Consider the following 21,720-nt stretch of genomic DNA (forward strand, 5'->3'; position numbering starts at 1 on the left):
GCTTTTAGTTTAATTGTGTGGAGAAGAGGCAGGTAAAGCATCGCTATAGAAGCATATGTATACACGCCTTTACTGCCTCTGGCAGTGTGGATGAGGGGCATGAAATCAGACTAAGAAGCCAGCAAAGATGCTCAGGAGAGGCACTGAGCTGAGTTTTTTGTTTTTGTTTTTTGTTTTTTAATTTATTTTCGGCTGCGTTGGGTCTTCGTTGCCGCACGCAGGCTTTCTCTAGTTGCGGCGAGCGGGGGCTACTCTTCGTTGTGGTGCACGGGCTTCTCATTGCAGTGGCTTCTCTTGTTGTGGAGCACGGGCTCTAGGTGGGCGGGCTTCAGTAGTTGTGGCACATGGGCTCAGTAGTTGTGGCACATGGGCTCAGTAGTTGTGGCTCGCAGGCTCTAGAGCACGGGCTCAGTAGTTGTGCACGGGCTTAGTTGCTCCATGGCATGTGGAATCTTCCTGGACCAGGGCTTGAACCCGTGTCCCCTGCACTGGCAGGCAGATTCTCAACCACTGCGCCACCAGGGAAGCCCTTGAGTTGAGTTTGGAAGGAAGGGTAAGCACGGTGAATTTGTAGAAGAGTGGTGTTGTAAGCAGAGGAATCCCTGTGGAATGGTGACCCGCTGAAGGAATCTGTAGCCGTCCTTGGCATTATTAGAATTAAGTGAAATGTAAGTTCAGCTCGTTAGTCTCCCTGGCCACATTTCAAGTGCTCATAGCCACATGTAGCTGGTGGCCACCATGCTGGGTAGAACAGAACTCTCCCATCGTTGCAGGAAGCTCTGGTTGGACAGGCTTCTCTGACGATTCAGTCTGTAGGGTACAGAGAGCATTGGTTATGTGCTTGAGGGGAAAGCAGAGCCAGAAGGGTAGGGAGAGGCTGTGTCTTGGCAGAATTTGGGCACCGAGCAGGGGAGGCCAGACTTTTTGTGGTGAGCCATTTGAGAGATCTTAAGTGGAGGCGTCATCTGATCCACTGTGTTTTAGCAAATAAATTCCTCCGTAAGCAGGTGGAGGATTGGATCGGAGACAAGGAGAGAATCCTCTCTACGAGATCAAAGAGAACAACCTGTGACCATTGCAGCTTTTTTGGTTTGGTTTTGGTCTTGCTTTGTTTTTATTGAGAATGAGGGCCTGAAGTAAGTCAGCAGTAGGAAAGGGGAAGACGAGGGGCCAGGAAGTGCAAGGTGAAGAGTTTGTGGCGCCTGGAGATCGCTTGAACTTGGGACCTAAGGAAGAGGATGATCTCGATGGGACCCAAGTGGGTGGACTTTGATGGAGCCACTCAGCGAGGGAGCACAGAGGCGAGGTGCTGGTGGTGTGCAGACGCGGGGACAGCCTGGGAGAGGCAGGGCTGCAGTTGTCACTCTGGCAGTGGTAGCTGAGGCAGGAAGGTGAGAGTGACCCCAGGTGAGGCTACGAAGTGTGCCGAGTGGAGGCCCAGGGTGGCCCTGGGGAATCCCGCAAGCCACTCCTCTCCGTCAAGGGGCAAAGGAGACTAAGAAGCAGTGGGGAAAGCAAGAGAGTAGGGTCACTGAATGGAGGCAGTGGGTCAGGAGAAGAGCGGCCCACAGTGTCGGAGTCGCAGTCAGGTCACTTAAGGCATAGAGGAGCCTCCGGAGAATGCGGCCACAGGGGTCCCCGGTGGGCTTAATAAAGGCGGTTTCGGTGGAGGGTTGAAAGCAGGAGGTGGATTATGGTGGGTTAGGCGACACACAGGGGGTGAGGAATTGGGGTCAGTGAAGACTGAAGTTTCAAGAAACATTGTTAAGTGAAGAAGGGAGAGAAGACGGTAACTGAGAGGGCTGCATTGATTTGAGATGTGGACAAATTCAACATGTTTGTGTGCAGAGGGGAAAAAAGCCAGAATAAAGGGAGAGGGTGAAAGTGTCAGGAGCAGAGGGGAGTGATCTGGGTCCCTGAGGAGGTGGGGAGAATTAGTGGAGAGATTAGCTTTGAATGCAAGAAGCATCTCTTCCACCCAAGTGGTTGTGGATGAAGGTGATTTTATAAATAGCAAAGGAGGAAATTGAGAGAGTTCCTGCCTGGAAAGAAATGGCACTGGAAAGAAATCATGGAGTTAGATACTTGGAATCCAGCCCAGCTCAACTGCTCTTCAGCTGGCAGATTTCCTAATCTTCTGAGTTTTGTTTATTTATGTATGAAATGGATTTCAGAACAGGGCTGAAGTTAGATAATACACGGAAAGCCTATAGCCCATGGTAGGTGCTCTGTCATGTTAGTCCTCGATCTTCCTCTCTTTATAACCTTGAAGCGTAAGTGCTCTTCCGAAAGCGATGAGGAGAATTTATATCATGTGTATGTCACACACACACACACACACACACACAGAAGTGATAAGGAGAATTTATATCATGTGTATGTCACACACACACACACACACACACACAGAAGTGATAAGGAGATCTGAGACTGATTTCACTGCTCAGTGACATTCACAGGGGCAGTAGCTACTAACCCTGGGGTTGGAAGAGCGTATTATGTAGTATTTTCCTTTTTCTTAAATAGAAACAAAGGTTAAACATGGTAATGGGGACCTAACACAACAAATTACGAAGTTCATTGTTTTAGGAAACTATTGTATGATGAAGACATTCAGTTTAGAGTTGTCACTAGTGTCCTTGAAGTGGGCAAGTGTCAAGAGGTCTGTAGCTACTTACGCCCACGTATCTTTAAATATCTTTATATGCTTTTCTTCCCTTCCTGTCCTGTCTCCCACAAATCAACTCCTTCCCCTGACAAAAAAGAACACAAAAGGAACACACCCACGCCTGTAAGGTTTTCTAAATCTCTCCTTCTGGAAGTGTAAATGATCTCTCTGCTTACATGCCCTTATCCTTACTGTGAACATGGGTCTCTTGCTTTCCCTTTTATAATGTTTTCTTCATTGGAGATTTAAAACTTTGTGTGTGCAGGATGTCATTAATTTAAAGTCCCTGGACGTTTTGTTTTAGTCATGAGGTAAACAGGTATTGAGTATCTGCTTTGCTAGGCCATGCGCTGAAACGGGGACGTGGAGATGATAAAAACTCACCTCAACCATTTCAGGAGAGGCAGCTTGTACATGTGATAACTGGTATGATGGGGTTTTTGTTGTTGTTGTTGTTTTGGTATGATGTATTTTTAAGTATCATTTTTGGAAAACATTTTAGAAGTCATTATGGAAAGACACTTTAAACTGTGCTTTTCTAAGGGAAAGATTTTCCAAAGAGATTTTTTTTAATCTTAAATGGAATTGAACTCTGTGCCACTTTCATGAAAATATTCCTTAGTCTGATGGCTATTCTGACTTGCATTTTATTATGAGGCCACTTTTAATTTTATGTTGTTAATTTTAGTCCCTTCCAGATGTGCAGCATATTCAGGAAGAAAGCTTACCCTCCCCACCGTTGGGTCCTCCCAGCTCCCTCCAGGTGTCCAAAGATTCCGCCAGTACTAGTAGCAAGAACTCTTCTTGTGACACGGATGACTTTGTTTTGGTTCCACACAACACCTCGTCAGACCACTCATGTGAGAATCTTTTCTGCTTGTACACATTATGTTTCTGAATTTACTAGACTAGCATTTTTTAACCTTTATATCACGCTGTCTTGTGTAGGACACCTTTTCAAATGGACATTTTATTTAGTTGATGGAATTCTCAGAACTATCTACCTACCTTCCTGTAATCTGCTCAGTCATCTTCTATAAGACAGTAACCTTGGATTCTGAAGGTAGATGAAAACTTTGTAGGAAACGATCTCAAATTCTGTTTGTATCCAAACAGAAAGGAATAGAGAAGCCAACATAAGGAGAGAAATTAAATTTAAGGAAAGGAATTAAAGGAAGACCTCTTTTGGAAAAAGCCTGAGAGTCAAAGGGTCTTAAAAACAGTCTGGATGGTGCTTCAGGAGCTACTGGCCTGAGTTCAGGAATGAGCCTCATAAATTTACAGGAAGAATTTGTATAAAGGAAGCAGAATCCAAGCTGACTGAAAACAGTCAGGGTTCTGTGGAACGGTGAAGGGCAGCAGAAAACCTACAAAAAGAGAAGTTAGACAAAACCATGAAAAAAGAGGGAAACATGGTTTGGAAATTTGATTACTTTCAACAAGTGAATGGTACCCAGTTGACTGTGTGCAGATGTAGAAAGTTGGAGACGTTTGTATCAAGAGGTCTCTAGTTGTTTGTCAAATACGTATTTAGTAGCTGCTTACATTCACCCCTGCGCTGGCTGTTGTGAAGGCTGTGGCCCTAGACCAAACATGCTTCGGGGCTGATTGGCTGGGGCAGGGGAAGCACACACAGCACATAAGGCAAGCGGCGGGCCCTGATCCGTGTGCTGAGAGCTGGCAGCTGCCTTTAAAAATCATCCTGTATGGTGGTTTTATTTCACTAAAAAGGTAATTAAAACTTTTTAAATTGTGAAATATTTCAAACAAAATAACGCGGCAGATACTCAGATCATCCACCGTGCTAATTTTATTTATGTCAGCATTTTGACATACCTGTTTTAGATGTCTTTTTAAAGGTATAAAGTGCTGTAGGTACAGCCAGAGTACTTGCATCATTTTTCTCTTGCCAGAGGTACATTCTTCCTCTCGATTTGTAATTCTCATGTGCCCCTGTATCCATAAAGAACATACAGTATTTTTATGATTTTAGTTTCAAGTAAATGTTATATAGAATATTGTTTTCTGTAGTTTGCTTTTTCATATTTTTGCTGTGTATCAAGATCTGTATCTAGGTTTGTATCTAGTTCATTTTAATATATGATATTTATAGTACAACTAAACCATAGTTTATCTATTTCCCCACTGATTATGACTTGGAACATTTCTATCTTTTTACTGTTCAAAATGTGTTATAACAGATGTCCTTGTGCCAGAATTTCTTCCAGGTGGATGCTCTAGATATGTACAACTTCAACTCTATAAAATATTGGTATAAGCAAGTTGTAGCCACTAACACGTCTGTCATGCTGCCCCAATGTTATCATGGTGCCTTCTAAAGATTTTCATCGTTTTTTTTCATATTTAACTTTACCTGGAATTAATTTGTGTAGATGGAATAAGGGCTCTATCAATTACCCTAGCATTAGTTATTGAATATTCCGTCCTTTCTACACTGATATGCAGTTCCAGACTTGTCATATCAGGCGTATATAAAGGATTTGCTTGTGTGTGCGTAGATGGGGTGGAAGGTGACGGTGGGGAGCCTCCTAGAATTCTGTGGAGTCACCAGGCTATTCTCAGCCCCCTTTCCTCCCCCATATAGTTTAATTTCAACTTGAAACTCCTACAAAAAACCATCTGGGGATTTTGATCAGCATTGTATTGATTCTCTAAGACCTATTCAGGGACCTAGAGAATTGCCTACTCAAGAATGTGTGTGTGTGTGTTCCTCCACTTAGATTTCTTTAGTGTGTTTTGATGCATGTTTATACTTTTCTATGTAAAGGACATTCACACCTTTTGTTTTATTCAAGTTACCTTTTTTTTTTTTGTAGTTTTTTTGTAGTTGTATAAATGTTGTCTTAAAAACATTTCTTTTTTTCCAAAACTGCTCCTGTTGAGGTCTTTTTATGCTGCCAAATCCCAGGGGTCATTTCTCAGTCCTTATCTTTTTGATGTGTCCGCAGCATTTGTTATGGTTGACCACACCCTGCCATGTAATTAGTAAAAATTTGTTATTGTGAAGTATATCATATGTATAAGGTAGTTTTTGTTTGTTTGTTTGTTTTGCGGTACGTGGGCCTCTCACTGCTGTAGCCTCTCCCACCGCGGAGCACAGGCTCCGGACGCGCAGGCTCAGCGGCCATGGCTCACGGGCTCAGCCACTCCGCGGCACGTGGGATCCTCCCGGACCGGGGCACGAACCCGTGTCCCCTGCATCGGCAGGTGGACTCCCAACCACTGCGCCACCAGGGAAGCCCAAGATAGTTTTTTAAAAGATTTAATTTTTCCTTTTTGGTCACGGCACGCAGCTTGCGGGATCTCATTTCCCCAACCAGGGACTGAACCTGGGCTACGGTAGTGAAAGCTTGGAATCCTAAGCAATAGTCCATCAGGGAGCTCGCTAAGATTTAATTCTTTAGGGCGGTTTTAGGTTATACAACAAAATTGAGAGAAAGGTACAGAGATTTCCCATATACCCTTATGTACCCCTTATTTCATAGCTTCCCCCATTGCCATCATCAGTCACCAGAGTGGTACATTTGTCACCAACGATGAACCGACATTGACACATCATAATCACCTAACGTCCACAGTTTACTTTAGAGTTCACTCTTGGTGGTGTACATTCTGTGGTTTGGACAAATGTATAATGACTTGTTTCCACCATTGTTATTATACAGAGCATTTTCACTGCCTTAAAAATCCTCTGTGGTCTACTTACTTATTTCTCCCCACCTAACCCCTGGAAGCCACTGATTTTTTTTTTTTTTTTTTTGAAGGGGACTGCAGCTCCTGCATTGTGGGTGGGGCTCGTGGCTCATCTGTACAGCTCCCCCTCCCCCTTTCCTACTTTTTTAAAAATTGAAGTATAGTTAATTTACAATGTTGTGTTATTTTCAAGTGTACAGCAAAGTGATTCAGTTATACATATATGTATTCTCTTTCAGATTATTTTCCGTTATAGGTTATTACAAGATATTGAATATAGTTCTCTGTGCTATACAGTATAGGTTCTTGTTGGTTATCTGTTTTATATACCAGTAGTGTGTATATGTTAATCCCAAACTCCTAATTTATCCCTCCTTATCCCCTTTGCTAACCATAAGTTTGTTTTCTGTGTCTGTGAGTCTATTTCTGTTTTGTACATAAGTTCATTTGTATCATTTTTTTAGATTCCACATATAAGTGATATATGGTATTTGTCTTTCTCTGTCTGACTTACTTCACTTAGTATGATAATCTCTAGATCCAGCCATGAAGCTGTAAATGTCATTTTTCATTCTTTTTTATGAGTAATTTCCATTGTGTGTATGTACAACATCTTCTTTATTCATTCATCTGTTGATGGACCTTTAGGTTGTTTGCATGTCTTGGCCATTGTGAATAGTGCTGCTATGAACATACGGGTGCATGTTATCGTTTTGAATTAGCGTTTTCTCCAGATATATCCCCAGGAGTAGGATTGCTGGATCATATGGCATCCCTATTTTTAGTTTTTTGAGGAACCTCCATACTGTTCTCCATAGTGGCTGCACCAATTTACATTCCCACCAACAGGGTAGGAGGGTTCCCTTTTCTCCACACCCTCTCCAGCATTTATTACTTGTAGACTTTTTGATGGTAGCCGTTCAGACTGGTGTGAGGTGGTGTACCTCATTGCGGTTTTGATTTGCGTTTCTTTAATAATAAGCGATGTTGAGCATCTTTTCATGTGCCTGTTGGCCATCTGTGTATCTTCTTTGAAATTTCTGTCTTTTAATTGTGCATTTAGACCACTGATGTTAAAAGTGATTGTTGCTGTACCTGGCTTAGTATCTACCATATTCATTACTGTTTTCTGTTGTTGTCCTTGATCTTTGTTCTTGTATTTGTCTTCCACTCTTTTTCTACCTTTTGTGGTTTTAATTGAGCATTTATTATGGTTCTATTTTCTTTCCATTCTTAGCATATCAATTATACCTCTTTTTAATTTTTTTTAGTGGTTGCTCTAGATTTGCAATATACATGTGTAACTAATCCGAGCCCACTTTCAGATATGCTATACCATTCATAAATAGTGTGGGTATCTTATAATACCAATAACAAAATAATCCTAATTCCTTCCTCCCATCCCTTGTATCACTGCTGTCATTAATTTCACACATATAAGCTACATAAGTATGTATGTATATGTACACATAAGATATATAGGGAAGCATACATAACTGAGTACATTGTTGCTGTTGTTATTTTGAACAAATTGTTACCTGTAAACAGCTCATGGAGCTCAATATCAAAAAAACAAACAACCCAATTAAAATACAGGCAGAAGACCTAAACAGACATTTCACCAAAGAAGGCATACAGGTGGCCAAGAGGCACGTGAAAAGATGCTCACCATCACTAATTATTAGAGAAACGCAAATCAAAACTACAATGAGGTATCACCTCACACCAGTCAGAATGGCCATCATCAAAAAAATCTATAAACAATAAATGCTGGAGAGGGTGTGGAGAAAAGGGAACCCTTTTGCACTGCTGGTGGGAATGTAAATTGATACAGCCACTATGGAGAACAGTATGGAGGTTCCTTAAAAAACTGAAAATAGAACTACCATATGACCCAGCAACCCCACTAGTGGGTATGTACCCTGAGAAAACCATAATTCAAAAGGACACATGTACCCCAGTGTTCATTGTAGCACTATTTACAATAGCCAGGACATGGAAACAACATAAATGTCCAATGATAGGTGAGTGGATAAAGAAGATGTGGTACGTATATACAGTGCAGTATTACTCAGCCATAAAAAGGAATGAAATTGGGTCATTTGTAGAGATGTGGATGGACCTAGAGTCTGTCATACAGAGTGAACTAAGCCAGAAAGAGAAAAACAAATATCGTATATTAACGCATCTATGTGGAATCTAGAAAAATGGTACATATGAACCTAGTTCCAGGGCAGGAATAGAGACGTAGACATAGAGGATGGACATGTGGACACGGTGGGGAAGGGGAAGCTAAGACAAATTGGGAGCTTAGGTTTGACATAAATACGCTATCGTGTAAAATAGCTAGCTAGTGGGAACCTGCTGTATAGCACAGGGAGATCAGCTCGGTGCTCTGTGATGACCTAGATGGGTGGGATGTGGCGGGGTGGGAGGGAGGTCCAAGCGGGAGGGGATATATGTCTACATATAGCTGATTCATTTCATTGTACAGCAGAAACTTAACAACATTGTAAAGCAATTTTACTCCAATTAAAAAATAATAATAAAAATAAAAGTTTTTATTTTACCTTCACTTATTCCTTCTTCAGTGTTCTTCCTTTCTTTATGTAGATTCAGTTTTCTGATCCATATTATTTTCCTTCTCTCTAAAGAACTTCTTGCAAGGCAGATCTACTGGCAACAAATCCCCTCAATTTTTATTTGTCTGAGAGTCTTTATTTCTCCTTCATTTTGGAGGATAATTTTGCAGGGTACAGAATTCTAAGTTGGCGGTTTATTTCTCTCAACACCTTAAATATTTCCCTCCACTCTCTTTCTGCTTGCATGGTTCCTGAGGAGAAGTCTATGTAATTCTTATCTTTGTTCCTCTGTAGGTATGGTGTTCCTTTCCTCTGGCTTCTTTCAGGGTATTTTCTGTATGTTTGATATTCTGTCATTTGAAAATGACATGCTGACATGTAGTTGTTTGGGGCATTTACCCTGCTGGGTGTTTTCTGAGCTTCCTGGATCTGTAGCTTGGTGTCTGACATTAATTTGGGGAAATTCTTAGTCATTGTTTCAAGTATTTCCTTCTGTTGCTCCTCTTAATTCTCCTTCTGGAATCACCATTATGTACATGTTACACCTTTTATAGTTGTCCCACAGACTGTGGATATTCTGTTTTGTTTTTTGGGTGCTTTTTTTTAAAGTCTTTGTTCTCTTTGTTTTTGGGTTTTCAAGGGTTCTCTTGAAATGATACTCTTGCTCAGAGATTCTGTCCTCAAACATGTCCAGTCTACTAATAAGCACACCAAAGACATTCTTCATTAACCTTACAGTGTTTATCTCCAGCATTTCTTTTTGGATCTTAGGATTTCCATCTCTGCTTACCTTGCCCATCTGTTCTTGCATGCTGTCTGCTTTCCCCACTTGAGCCCTGAGCATATTAATCATACTTGTTTGAAATTCCCTGTCTGATAATTCCAACATCCCCACCATGTCTGGTTCTGATGCTTTCTCTGTCTCTTCAAAGTGTGTTTTTCTGGGGGCTTCCCTGGTGGTGCAGTGGTTGAGAGTCCGCCTGCCAATGCAGGGGACACAGGTTTGTGCCCCGGTCCAGGAAGATCCCACATGCTGCGGAGCGGCGGGGCCCGTGAGCCATGGCCGCTGAGCCTGCGCGTCCAGAGCCTGTGCTCCGCAACGGGAGGGGCCACAACAGTGAGAGGCCCGCGTACCGCCAAAAAAAAAAAAAGTGTGTTTGGTTTTTTTTTTTGCCTTTTGATATGCCTTGTAATTCTTTCCTTTTTTTTTGTTTAAAGAAATAATATTCTTTTTTAAAAAATAAATTTATTTTATTTATTTTTATTTTTGGTTGCGTTGGGTCTTCATTGCTGCACGCGAGCTTTTCTCTGGTTGCGGCGACTGGGGGCTACTCTTCGTTGCAGTGCGCAGGCTCCTCATTGTGGTGGCTTCTCTTGTTGCAGAGCACGGGCCCTAGGCGTGGGGTCTTCAGTAGTTGCAGCACTTGGGCTCAGTAGTTGTGGCTCGTGGTCTCTAGAGCACAGGCTCTGTAGTTGTGGCATACGGGCTTAGTTGCTCTGTGGCATGTGGGATCTTCCCGGACCGGGGCATGAACCCGTGTCCCCTGCATTGGCAGGCGGGTTCTTTTTTTTTTTTTTTTTGCGGTACGCGGGCCTCTCACTGCTGTGGCCTCTCCCATTGTGGAGCACAGGCTCCGGACGCGCAGGCTCAGCGGCCATGGCTCACGGGCCCAGCCGCCCCGCGGCATGTGGGATCTTCCCGGACCGGGGCATGAACCCGTGTCCCCTGCATCGGCAGGCGGACTCTCAACCACTGCGTCACCAGGGAAGCCCGGCAGGCGGATTCTTAACCACTGCACCACCAGGGAAGTTCTGTAATTCTTTCTTGATAGGTGCACATGATGTACCGGGTGAAAGGACCTGCTGTCAATAGGCCTTTAGTGATGTGGTGGTGAGGAGTGGGCGAGTCCTGTGATTGGGGCTCTGCCTTGCGTTGAGCCTGTGCCTCTGGGCTGTGAACTTCACAGGTGTTTCAGATTCTTCCTCTTGCCTCAGGTGGAACAGGAGGACTACAGGGGCCTGGAGTTGGGTGTTTCCCGCACCCCTCCTAATTAAATTACTGAGTTTAAAGTCACTTGAAAGCATTCCCCAGACTTCCCTGGTGGCGCAGTGGTTAAGAACCCACCTGCCAGTGCAGGGGACATTGGTTCGATCCCTGGTCAAGGAAGATCCCACATGCCGCGGAGCAACTAAGCCCGTGCGCCACAACTACTGAAGCCCACGCACCTAGAGCCCATGCTGCACGACAGGAGAAGCCACCACAATGAGAAGCCTGTGCACCGCAACGAAGAGTAGCCCCCGCTCGCAGCAACTAGAGAAAGCCCACGCACAGCAACGGAGACCCAACCCAAACAAAAACAAAAACAAAAAATCCTCAATAAAGAACTTAAAAAAAAAAAAGAAAAGAAAGAAAGCATTCATTCCCCGCTGGTGGTTATGCTACCAAGCTGATATATGATTAGGTTCCATCACTTCATTTTATTTTTGATTTCTAGGGCTTGTTCTTTTCTTTTGACTTAATTTTGTTTCATAATGATGTATGATTCCAAACTCAAAGCTACAAAATGAAGAGGTGAACTCTTAGTGAACTCCAGCTTCCAACCCTGTCCCCTCTGCCCGGTTTCCTCCGTAGGAAACTATTGTCTTTAAAATCGACTCCTTTCTTGCCCCTCTCTTTATCCCCTTACCCTGATTCATTTTCCTTTTATACATCTTATCACTGCCTGGTATTATTACCTTCATTCACTGCTAGAATGTAAGCTTCATGAGAGTAGTGACCAAAGTAAATGTATTTCTCAGTTCCATGTATGGCCATTCAAAAGGATATTTGTGATTATTTTTTTCCTTTTTGAGTATTTTGAGGTTACCATAGTTTATTTTATTTTTAAAAATTTATATTATTTGGTCAACACTGCTATTTCACATCAACACATATGAATTATACCTTTGCAGCCATGTAAAGGTCACACAGGGCAGTATGATCTAGTGGGTGTAGAGGTGACAGGCCCCTGTGTTCTGAGCTGTGCTCTATTCCCTTAGACGAGTGATGTCTGAGCATGAAGATGGCCTGTGGCATCTGTGTCCAAGAGGCCCCAGTTTCATGACATCTTGTTCAGCTACCCGTGCAAGACACAGGAGAGTGTCACGCAGGAGTGTGGGTGCTCCAGCATTAGAGTGAATTAGGCTTCGGATACAGGCAGCTGTACTAGAACGTGACACACATGTTCCTAAAAGTCACCACACCCTGCAAAGTAGTTCAATAAAAACCACACAGTTTATGGGCAAATCGGGATTAGGAGCACAACACTCAAAACCTTTGTCCATGGCACATGAAAAGGAACATGATAAAAACAGCACAGGTTTTGCACATGGTAAAAGGTGAAGAAATATGTATACACTGCAGTACACTTACCCTGAAAAGACCTGATGTTTGCAGCCTGTGAATTCAGCTGGGTGCAGTGTTCCGTGCTCACCTGTTGTTACTCATGGGCAAAATCACAACATAAGCAAATGGTAAATTCGTACTGTGATCAGATTGTTTCCTAATAGTCATGTTGGAACAATATATATACATTTTTTAAACAGGTGGTATAGCAGAACTGACTGTATTTTTCTCTTTTTCCTTTAGATGATCTGCTGATGGGCACTGCTGGCAGACGTGCTTCTAATGAGTTCTTGGTGTGTGGAGGGTATGTTTGCATATGTTTCACTAAACATTTTTTCATATTTTTTTGTGTGTGAGTAAAGTTATAGAATTCTGTGTTCTTGGTGTAAAATTTATTTTGTTTCACAATCTATTCTTTAAAAACTTTTTAAATTGTGTTAAAAAACATAAAATCTGCCATCTTAACCATTTTTCAGTTTGAGTTCAATAATAACATTAAGTATATCCACAATGTTGTGGAACAGATCTCCGTATACTTATTTTTTTTAATATACATTTATTTATTTATGTATTTATTTTGGGCTGTGTTGGGTCTTCATTGCTGCACACCGGCTTTCTTTAGTTGTGTCGAGCGGGGGCTTCTCATTGTGGTGGCTTCTCTTGTTCCAGAGCACGGGTTCTAGGCACAAAGGCTTCAGTAGTCGTGGCACGCGGGCTTAGTAGTTGCGGCTCGCGGGCTCTGGAACACAGGCTCAGTAGTTGTGGCGCACGGGCTTAGTTGCTCCGCGGCATGTGGGGTCTTCCCAGACAAGGGCTGGAACCCATGTACCCTGCATTTGCAGGCGGATTCTTAACCACTGTGCCACCAGGGAAGTTCCTCCATATACTTTTATATGGTTATATATTATATTGTTATATTTAGATCTTTAATCTATTTTTAGTTGATTTTTGTATATGGCATAAGATAAGGGTCCAGTTTCATTTTTTGCCTGTGGATGTCTTGTTTTCCCAGCACCATTTGCTGAAGAGACTGTCCTTTCTCCATTGAGTGGTGGTGGCACCCTTGTCATAAATCATTTGTCCATGTATGCAAGTGTTTGTTTCTGGGCTCTCTGTTCTGCTCTACTGGTCTGTAGATCTGTCTTTATGCCAGTGCCACACTGTTTTGATTACTGTAGCTTTGTAATATGTTTTTTTAAAAATTTATTTATTTTTGGCTGTGTTGGGTCTTCCTTGCTTGCACGCGGGCTTCCTCTAGTTGTGGCGAGCAGGGGCTACTCTTCGTTGCGGTGCATGGGCTTCTCACTGTGGTAGCCTCTCTTGTTGTGGAGCATGAGCTCTCGAGTGCAGGCTCCGTAGTTGTGGTGCGCGAGCTTAGTTGCTCTGCAGCATGTGGGATCTTCCCAGACCAGGGCTTGAACCTGTGTCCCCTGCATTGACAGGTGGATTCTTAACAACCGCGCCACCAGAGAAGTCCTGAAATATGTTTTTAAATAAAAAAGTATGAGACCTCTGGGAATTCCCTGGCGGTCCAATGGTTAGGACTCAGTGCTTTCACTGCTGTGGGCCTGGGTTCAGTCCCCAGTTGGGGAACTAAGATCCCACAAGCCGTGTGGCGCAGCAAAAAAATAAATAAATAAATAAAAAGAAGAAGTATGAGACCTCTAATTTTATTCTTCTTTTCCAAGATTATTGTGACTATTCATGGTCCTTGCAGATTCCATATGAATTCTAGGATAGATTTTTTTTATTTTTCTATTTATGCAAAAATTGCCATTGGGATTTTTTTTTTAACATCTTTATTGGAGTATAATTGCTTTACAATGGTGTGTTAGTTTCTGCTTTATAACAAAGTGAATCAGTTATACATATACATATGTTCCCATATCTCTTCCCTCTTGCGTCTCCTTCCCTCCCACCCTCCCCCTCCCACTCCTCTAGGTGGTCACAAACCACCGACCTGATCTCCCTGTGCTATGTGGCTGCTTCCCACTAGCTATCTATTTTACATTTGGTAGTGTATATATGTCCATGCCACCCTCTCACTTTGTCACAGCTTACCCTTCCCCCTCCCCGCCATTGGGATTTTGATAGGGATTGCACTGATCCATATAAAACACTTTGGGTAGTACAATTGACATCTTAAATACTAAGTCATCCAATCTATGGAAATGAGATGTCTTCTTTAATTTCTTTTAGCAGTGTTTTGTAGTTTTCAGCATACAAGTCTTTCATCTCCTTGGTTAGACTTACTTCTCAGTATTTTATTCTTTTTGATACTGTTGTCGGTGAGATTGTTTTCTTAATTTCCTTTGGGGATTGTTCATTTTTAGTAAATGGAAATACAGCTGATTTGTGGGTGTTGATTTTGTATCCTGCACCTTTTCTGAGTTTGCTAGCTCTAATATGTTTTGGGGTTTTTTTACATGTGAAATCTTTAGAGTTTTCTACATTTAAGGTCATGTTATCTGTGAACAGAGATAATTTTACTTCTTCCTTTCCAGTTTGAAAGTCTTTAATTTCTTTTTCTTGCCTAATTGCTCTGGCTGAGAATTCTACGTTGAATAGAAGTGTTGGGAGTGGCCATTCTTGTCTCATTACTGATCGTAGAAGAAAGGCTTTCTGTCTTTCACCATTGAGTATGCTGTTAGCTGTGGGCTTTTCATATATGACCTTTATTATATTGAGGTAATTCCCTTCTGTTCCTATTTTATTTAGTGGTTTTATCATGAAAGGGTGCTGGATTTTGGCAAATGCTCTTTCTGCATCAATTGCGATGATCATGTGATTTTTGTCCTTGTTCTGTTAATGGTGGTATACTGTAAATCCCATTTGGTCATGGTGTTTGATCCTTTTAGGGTGCTGTTGAATTTGGTTTGCTAGTATTTTGTTGAGGATTTTCACATCAAATTTCATCAGGGATATTCTCTAGTTTTCTTGTAGTGTCTGTGTCTGGCTTTGGTACTAGGGTAATGCTGAACTCATAGAATGAGTTGGGGAGTGTTCCTTCCTCTTCAAATTTTTGGGAGAGTTTGGGTGTTTGTGTTAAGTCTTTAACTGTTTGATAGAATTCACCAGTGAAGCCATCTGGTCCTAGACTTTTCTTTGTTGGGAGGTTTTCAGTTACTGATTCAGTCTCATTACTAGTAATGGGTCTGTTTACATTTTCTTTCTTCATGATCTAGTCTTGGTAGTTTGTGTATTTGTAGGATTTTTTCTGTATCTTCTAGGTTATCAGTTTGTTGGTAAGCAGTTGTTCATAGTATTCTCTTAAAATCCTTTTTATTTCTGTGGCACTAGTTATGTTCCTTCTTTCCTCTGATTTTGAGTCTTTTTTACCCTTAGTTAATCTTGCTAAGGGTCTGTCAATTTCATTGATTTTATTTTAAAAAAATAAACCAACTCTTAGTTTCCTTGATTTTTTTCTATTGTTTTTCCATTTTCTCAGTTTTCTTTACCTCTCCTCTAATCTTTATTATTTCCTTCCCTCAAGTGGAAGACAACCAGAATCTTAGAAAAAGAGTTCTGAATAAATCAAGATGCATAATCTGTGTATGTTCTCCCATCTACCTGTTATTTCCTTCCTTCTGCTAACTTTGAGTTTAGTTGTCTTCTTTTTCTAGTTCCTTGAGGGATAGAGTTAGGTTGTTGATTTGAGACCTTTTCGAATGTGAGATACAGACTTCCTCTTAGCACTACTCTGACTGTATCCCATAAGTTTTGGTACATTGTGTTTTCATTTTTCTTTTTCTCAGGTTATTTGCTGATTTTTTCTGAGATTTCTTCTTTGACCCATAGGTTGTTTAAGAGTTGTGTTGCTTAGTTTCCATGTATTTGTGGATTTTCTAGTTTTCCTTCTGCTGTTGATTTCTAGTTTCTATCCTTTGTGGTTGATTGGAAAAGATACTTTGTATGATTTAAATTTGTTAAGGTATGTTTTGTGGCCTACATGGGGTACGTCCTGGAGAACGCTTCCAGTGCATCAGAGAAAAATGTGTTCTGTCAGTGGGGGGAGTGTTCAGCGTCTGTTAGGTCCTGTTGTCTGTGGCGCTGTTCAGGCGGTTGTTTCTTTATTGGTCTTCCATCTGGTTGTTCTATCCATGATTGAGGGTGTGGGTTCAGCCTGCGATTATTTTTGTAGAATTGTCTTTTCTCCCTTCAAGTCTGTTATGTATGTGCCTCATATATGTGGTAGTACTGATGTTTGGTGCATGAAGATGTATAATTCGTATGTCTTCCTGGGTAATTGACCCTTTTATCATTATATAATGTCCTTTTTTTGTTTCTTATAACAGCATCTGACTGAAAGTCTATTTTGTCTGATGTTAATGTAGCCACCCCTGCTCTCCTTTGGGTACCATTTGCATGGAATATCTCTTTCCATCCTTTCACTTCCAGCCTAATAGGGAAAGATTTATTACTGCCATTTTGTTACTTTTCTGTATGTCTTGTGGCTCTTTTGTCCCTCATTTCCTCTCTTACTACCTTTGTATCTTGTTTTTTTTTTCAGTACTGATATGCTTTGATTCTCTTCTCATTTCCTATTGTGTATATTCTGTAGGTATATTCTTTGAGGTTACCATTGAGATTATATAAAATAATTTAAAGTTATAACAATCTATTTGAAACTGATAACTTCAATCACATATAAAAACTCTACTCGTATAGAGTATAAGAGTATACTGCCCCCACCTTTATGTTACTGATGGCCCAGATTACATCTTTATTTAGTGTACCCATTAATATCTAGATTTATAATTTGGGGGTACTTTTGTCTCTTAGATTCTTTCTTTTTTAAATATTTATTTGTTTATTCATTCATGCATGCATGCTGTGCTGGGTCTTAGTTGAGACATGGGGGATCTAGTTCCCTGACCAGGGATCCAGCCCAGGCCCCCTGCATTGGGAGCGCAGAGTCTTAACCGCTGGACCACCCAGGAAGTCCCTAGATTTTCTTTTTATTTAAATATGAAGTAATGGTTCCAAAAGTTCTAAAGTGACACTTTAGAAGATAATCATATTGTTTGTTTAGGTAACTAAATATATAATCTCTTTATCTCTGTAAGGTTGTAATTGGGCAAAAATGGGAGAGATTGTGGCTTTTTTAGAATTACAGAAGGGCAAAAGAAGGAAATAACTCATCTTTCTTAAGGCCCAGTACTGTCCCTGATGTTTTAAGGTATGTTGTAAATTGAATAGAAAGTCATCTAAGGACATGCTGTTTCTGAATTTATGAAAAGCAAGGAAAGAAACCAGCTACACTACAAAATGTGGACCTCAGATGGATTATGTGCAGGGAGAGTCACACAGTGTATTTTCAGTCTTCATCAAAGTCCAAGTTCCTTGGGAACGCTTACTGCACTCATAACTTTGTAAACATTCCAGTCATCTCTACTCTTGAACTTCCTGTTCTTGTACCCAGCATATTTTCCTAGAAGTATTTTTCCTCTTGCATGAGGAGTGAAGAGCAGAGTGTGAGCGGATGAAGCTGCGTTTTGCGGCCTGTGGCCCTTCCTGTTGTTGCAGAGGGGCCTCTGTCCCCTTCTTCTTACAAGCCTTCCTCCTCAGTGTGCATGTGCAGACCAGTAGACTTCTGTAAAGGACAAGTGTGGTTTTTTTGGCTTTATGTATATTTTCAAGATGATCATTTCTTATTCACATTCAGAAGTGATCATTTGGCTTCTTATAGAATTTCCTCTAAATACCACCAATGCGTCAGATGAAAGGAAAGCGGTCTCACTTGTATTTCTTTCCTTTTTCAATGAATGATGTCTGCAGGCAGTGTCAGCCCACTGTGTCCCCTCACAGCGCAGCCACCCCCATTCCCGTCCCTACTCAGATAAGGAACTACCAGCGCATAGAGCAGAACCTCACCTCCACTGCCAGCTCTGGCACGAATCTGCATGGCTCTCCAAGGTAAGCTAGCAGTGGCTCGCTTTCCCAGTTCTTCTTCCTTTCTTTTAAAATTGTTGTTGTGATTGAAACATCTGTTAATTTCCATGGTCGACTTAGACTCTTACGTATGTGTATAATGGAGATGTACAAAATTGAATAATAATAAATTGTTTTGTAATGGATCTATTTAAATGATATTTAAGCTTGGCTGGGTAATTAATATAGTATGAGATATATATATATATATGTATATATTTGTCCACAACTATAATTATTTTTAAGAATTGAGGAAGAACTTGTTAAAAAATAAAATCTCACCAGTTTTAGCAGACTATGTACATATTATTTATTTCTCCCACATCCTAAAACCCCACTCAAGTAGGAAAGGAATGACAAAGGTATAAGTCCACAAAGACAAGTAAAATGAGAATAAGTATTGAGTGGGTGACCGCTTCCGACACGTTTCTGGAAGTGAGAAAGAGAACAACGGAGGGGTGCCTGCTGTCGCCACCGGGCAGGGTAAGTGTGTGAGCAGGCGGGGCTCAGGCAAAACAGGGCAGCCGGAGTCATAGCTCAGATGGGGTGGCCAGACGGAGGCGGACGGCTGACAGCAGGAAAGCTGCGTCTGGAGGAAAGTGCATGAGTGCAAAGAGAGGAAAACTTACGTGAAGAACTAGTACCTTAGAGCTAGGTTAGAGACTGCATCTGTAAGTAAGAACGAAATGCTACTGAAAACAAGCGAAGTAAAAAAGACCTCTTGGACATTACAAAATGGAGTAACTGAACTAAACAAAAGTAAATGTTGGAAGACAGAGTTGAGGACATATTTGAAATAGATAATCAAATCAAGATGATGGAAAGTGTGAATTAATAATACTCTTCAAGGATTAATTAGTTTAGGCATTCTAGAAAGAAAACTATAATAGCGAGGAAGAAAATTTCCAGGAAATAATTAAGAAATTTTTTTCCCAAAATTGGAGGAGACAAGATTTTAGATTAAAAGGACCCACCAAAGGAATAGCTCAGTGAATGGAAAAGGATCCTCACCGTCTTGTGCGATGTAAATTAAGAAAACTTCTAGGAAGAGTATTTGGCAATATCTGTGAAAATCAGTAATGCATATATCCTTTGACCCATCAGTCAGCTTCTGGTAACTTATTCTAAGATATATATTCCTTGCCTGTGTATAAAATCGTATGTATACAAAGTGGTTAGTTGTTATAATAGCAACGGATGAGCAATAAGCCCAGTGCCCACCAGTAAGGGACAGATTTATTCTGATCCATCTGTGACAGTGGAACATACCTTCCAGAGAGAGTCAGGAAGCTCTCTGCGTGGTGAGGTAGGGCAGTTTCCAAGGTACATTGTAAAATGGAAACAGCAAAGTGAATAACAGTGCACCAGCAGTAGTTCTCAAAGTGTGGTCTGCGGCTCCATTTCAGAGGGCCCGTGAGGTGGAGACTGTTTCCATGGTAATTCCCGGATACTGTTTGCTTTCTTCACTGCGCTGACACGTGCACTGTTGGTGTGAACGCTGTGATGGGAAAGCTGCTGGTGCCTCAGGACAGGTCACGGGAGTGGCTCCCGTTCTGCTGTTAGCCCTGGTCTCTTTACCTCCACACACTTGTAGTACCGAGGAGTGTCTTTAGTGAAACAGTGAAAGGTATTATCTCTCTTTGACAATCTCCACCTTGAGTGGAAAGTAGGCATAAAGCACCTTTGCTGCACATCGCAGTAGTGGTCCTAAGGAAAAGCCCTTGTATGGTTGTTTTCATTGTGAGCTGACTCTTAGCCACTTTTTCATGGAACACCTGGTGCTTGAGAGGACAGCTGTGGCTGTGGTGTTGACAGCCATTTTGTCAACAGTGAACTAAGTTGGTGGTGATATTTTGATATGAATGTGACTTTTTGATATTGTATAATGCGTCAGCGTTTGGAATATCTGCATAACTGTCAACCAGTATTTTCCAAATGACCAAATTTTTAAAAAAGCATACATAGATATAAGATCCATTCCAAGTACAAGATATTTTTGCCAGAGAATGGAGTTTAATGGAACAGAGTACAAATTTTACCGATGTGGTTTCAGATTCCATATTGCAGCTGATCTTAGAAATGACCACTTGCTGAGTTTTGGGGTAGCATCAAAGAGGAGTGTCACAGTATCTGAAAGGCTACCAAAGTGCTCCTCCTATTTCCAGTTACAAATTTATAAGGCAGTGTTTTCTTCATGTACTTCTCCCAAAATAACACATATAACAGACTGAATGTAGAAACAGTTATGAATACCCAACTACCATCTCTTGAGCCAGATATTAGAGATTTGCAAAATAATGTCATGCTTCCCAATAATTTGTTTTGGAAAATATTTTTCATAATCTTGTGTCATAAGTTTATTATTTTTAATGAATTATTACAAAAATTTCACAGTTTTAACTTCTAGTACCATAAAAATCAATAGATATAATAAGTTGCATAAATAAAAACTCTGGTATCTTCAGTAACTTTAAGAATATAAAGGGGGGCTTCCCTGGTGGCGCAGTGGTTGAGAGTCTGCCTGCTGATGCAGGGGACGCGGGTTCGTGCCCCGGTCCGGGAAGATCCCACATGCCGCGGAGCGGCTGGGCCCGTGAGCCGTGGCCGCTGAGCCTGCGAGTCTGGAGCCTGTGCTCCACAACGGGAGAGGCCACAACAGTGAGAGGCCCGTGTACCGCAAAAATAAAAAAGAAAAGAAAAGAAAAAAAAGAATATAAAGGGGATCTAAGACAAAAATGTTGAAAATGATTGATATGGAATCTATTACCTTTGTTAAAACAAGATGAAAATAAGATTATATATTCAGTTTGCTTGTTTTTGAATTAAGGAACTCTGGAAGGATACATTAGAAACTAAAAATAATGGTGACCTTTTGAACAGGATTGAGGAAGTGTTGGGAATTAGGTAGATGGATACAAGGATGGGAGGGAGACCTCACTCTGTATAATTTTATAGGTTTTATGTTTGTTGCATATCACTACGTTCCATATGTTTAAAAAATCTACTCCGCGGCATATTGTTAGGAAGTTTTAGGAGAAAAGACAGAAATAAAGTCCTTGAACCTGCCGGTGAGGGAGTAATATTATTTTTCCCTTTAGATCTGCGGCGGTACGAAGGTCTAACACCAGCCCCATGGGCTTCCCCCGGCTGGGATCCTGCTCGCCGGTGCCGGCAGACGCAGTACAGGCGGTCGGACGAAGACTCTCCACGGGGTCTTCCAGGCCTTACTCACCTTCCCCTTCGGGTAAGGAGAATTTATAGCAGTTGTTTCCAACCTTTTTTCATTATGACCAATGCGACATGACACTCCCTTTAGGAACACTGGCTCACGATGGCAGTGAGTCCCAGCTGACTGGGAGCCATATCCCGCCCCTCCAACCCTACCCTTCTCTGATTCCCTCTTGAGAATCTCTGTATAAAGCCATTAAGACCGCTGTCGG

At 41.5% G+C, this 21,720-nt stretch overlaps 1 protein-coding gene across 1 annotated transcript in view; it reads left to right on the top strand.

Moving 5' to 3' along the window:
- Window positions 1–21,720, top strand: part of ULK2 (unc-51 like autophagy activating kinase 2) — a 65,328-nt gene that overhangs the window by 25,494 nt on the left and 18,114 nt on the right. Inside the window, exons 13-16 of the mRNA XM_024752708.1 lie at window positions 3,357–3,528; window positions 12,593–12,653; window positions 18,128–18,265; window positions 21,379–21,524. Coding sequence (XP_024608476.1) covers window positions 3,357–3,528; window positions 12,593–12,653; window positions 18,128–18,265; window positions 21,379–21,524 — 517 coding nt within the window. The remainder of the gene's footprint in view (window positions 1–3,356; window positions 3,529–12,592; window positions 12,654–18,127; window positions 18,266–21,378; window positions 21,525–21,720) is intronic.

The sequence above is a fragment of the Neophocaena asiaeorientalis genome, unplaced genomic scaffold (genome assembly GCF_003031525.2).
Source record: "Neophocaena asiaeorientalis asiaeorientalis breed wild unplaced genomic scaffold, Neophocaena_asiaeorientalis_V1.1 scaffold540, whole genome shotgun sequence".
Taxonomy (NCBI): Eukaryota; Metazoa; Chordata; class Mammalia; order Artiodactyla; family Phocoenidae; genus Neophocaena; species Neophocaena asiaeorientalis.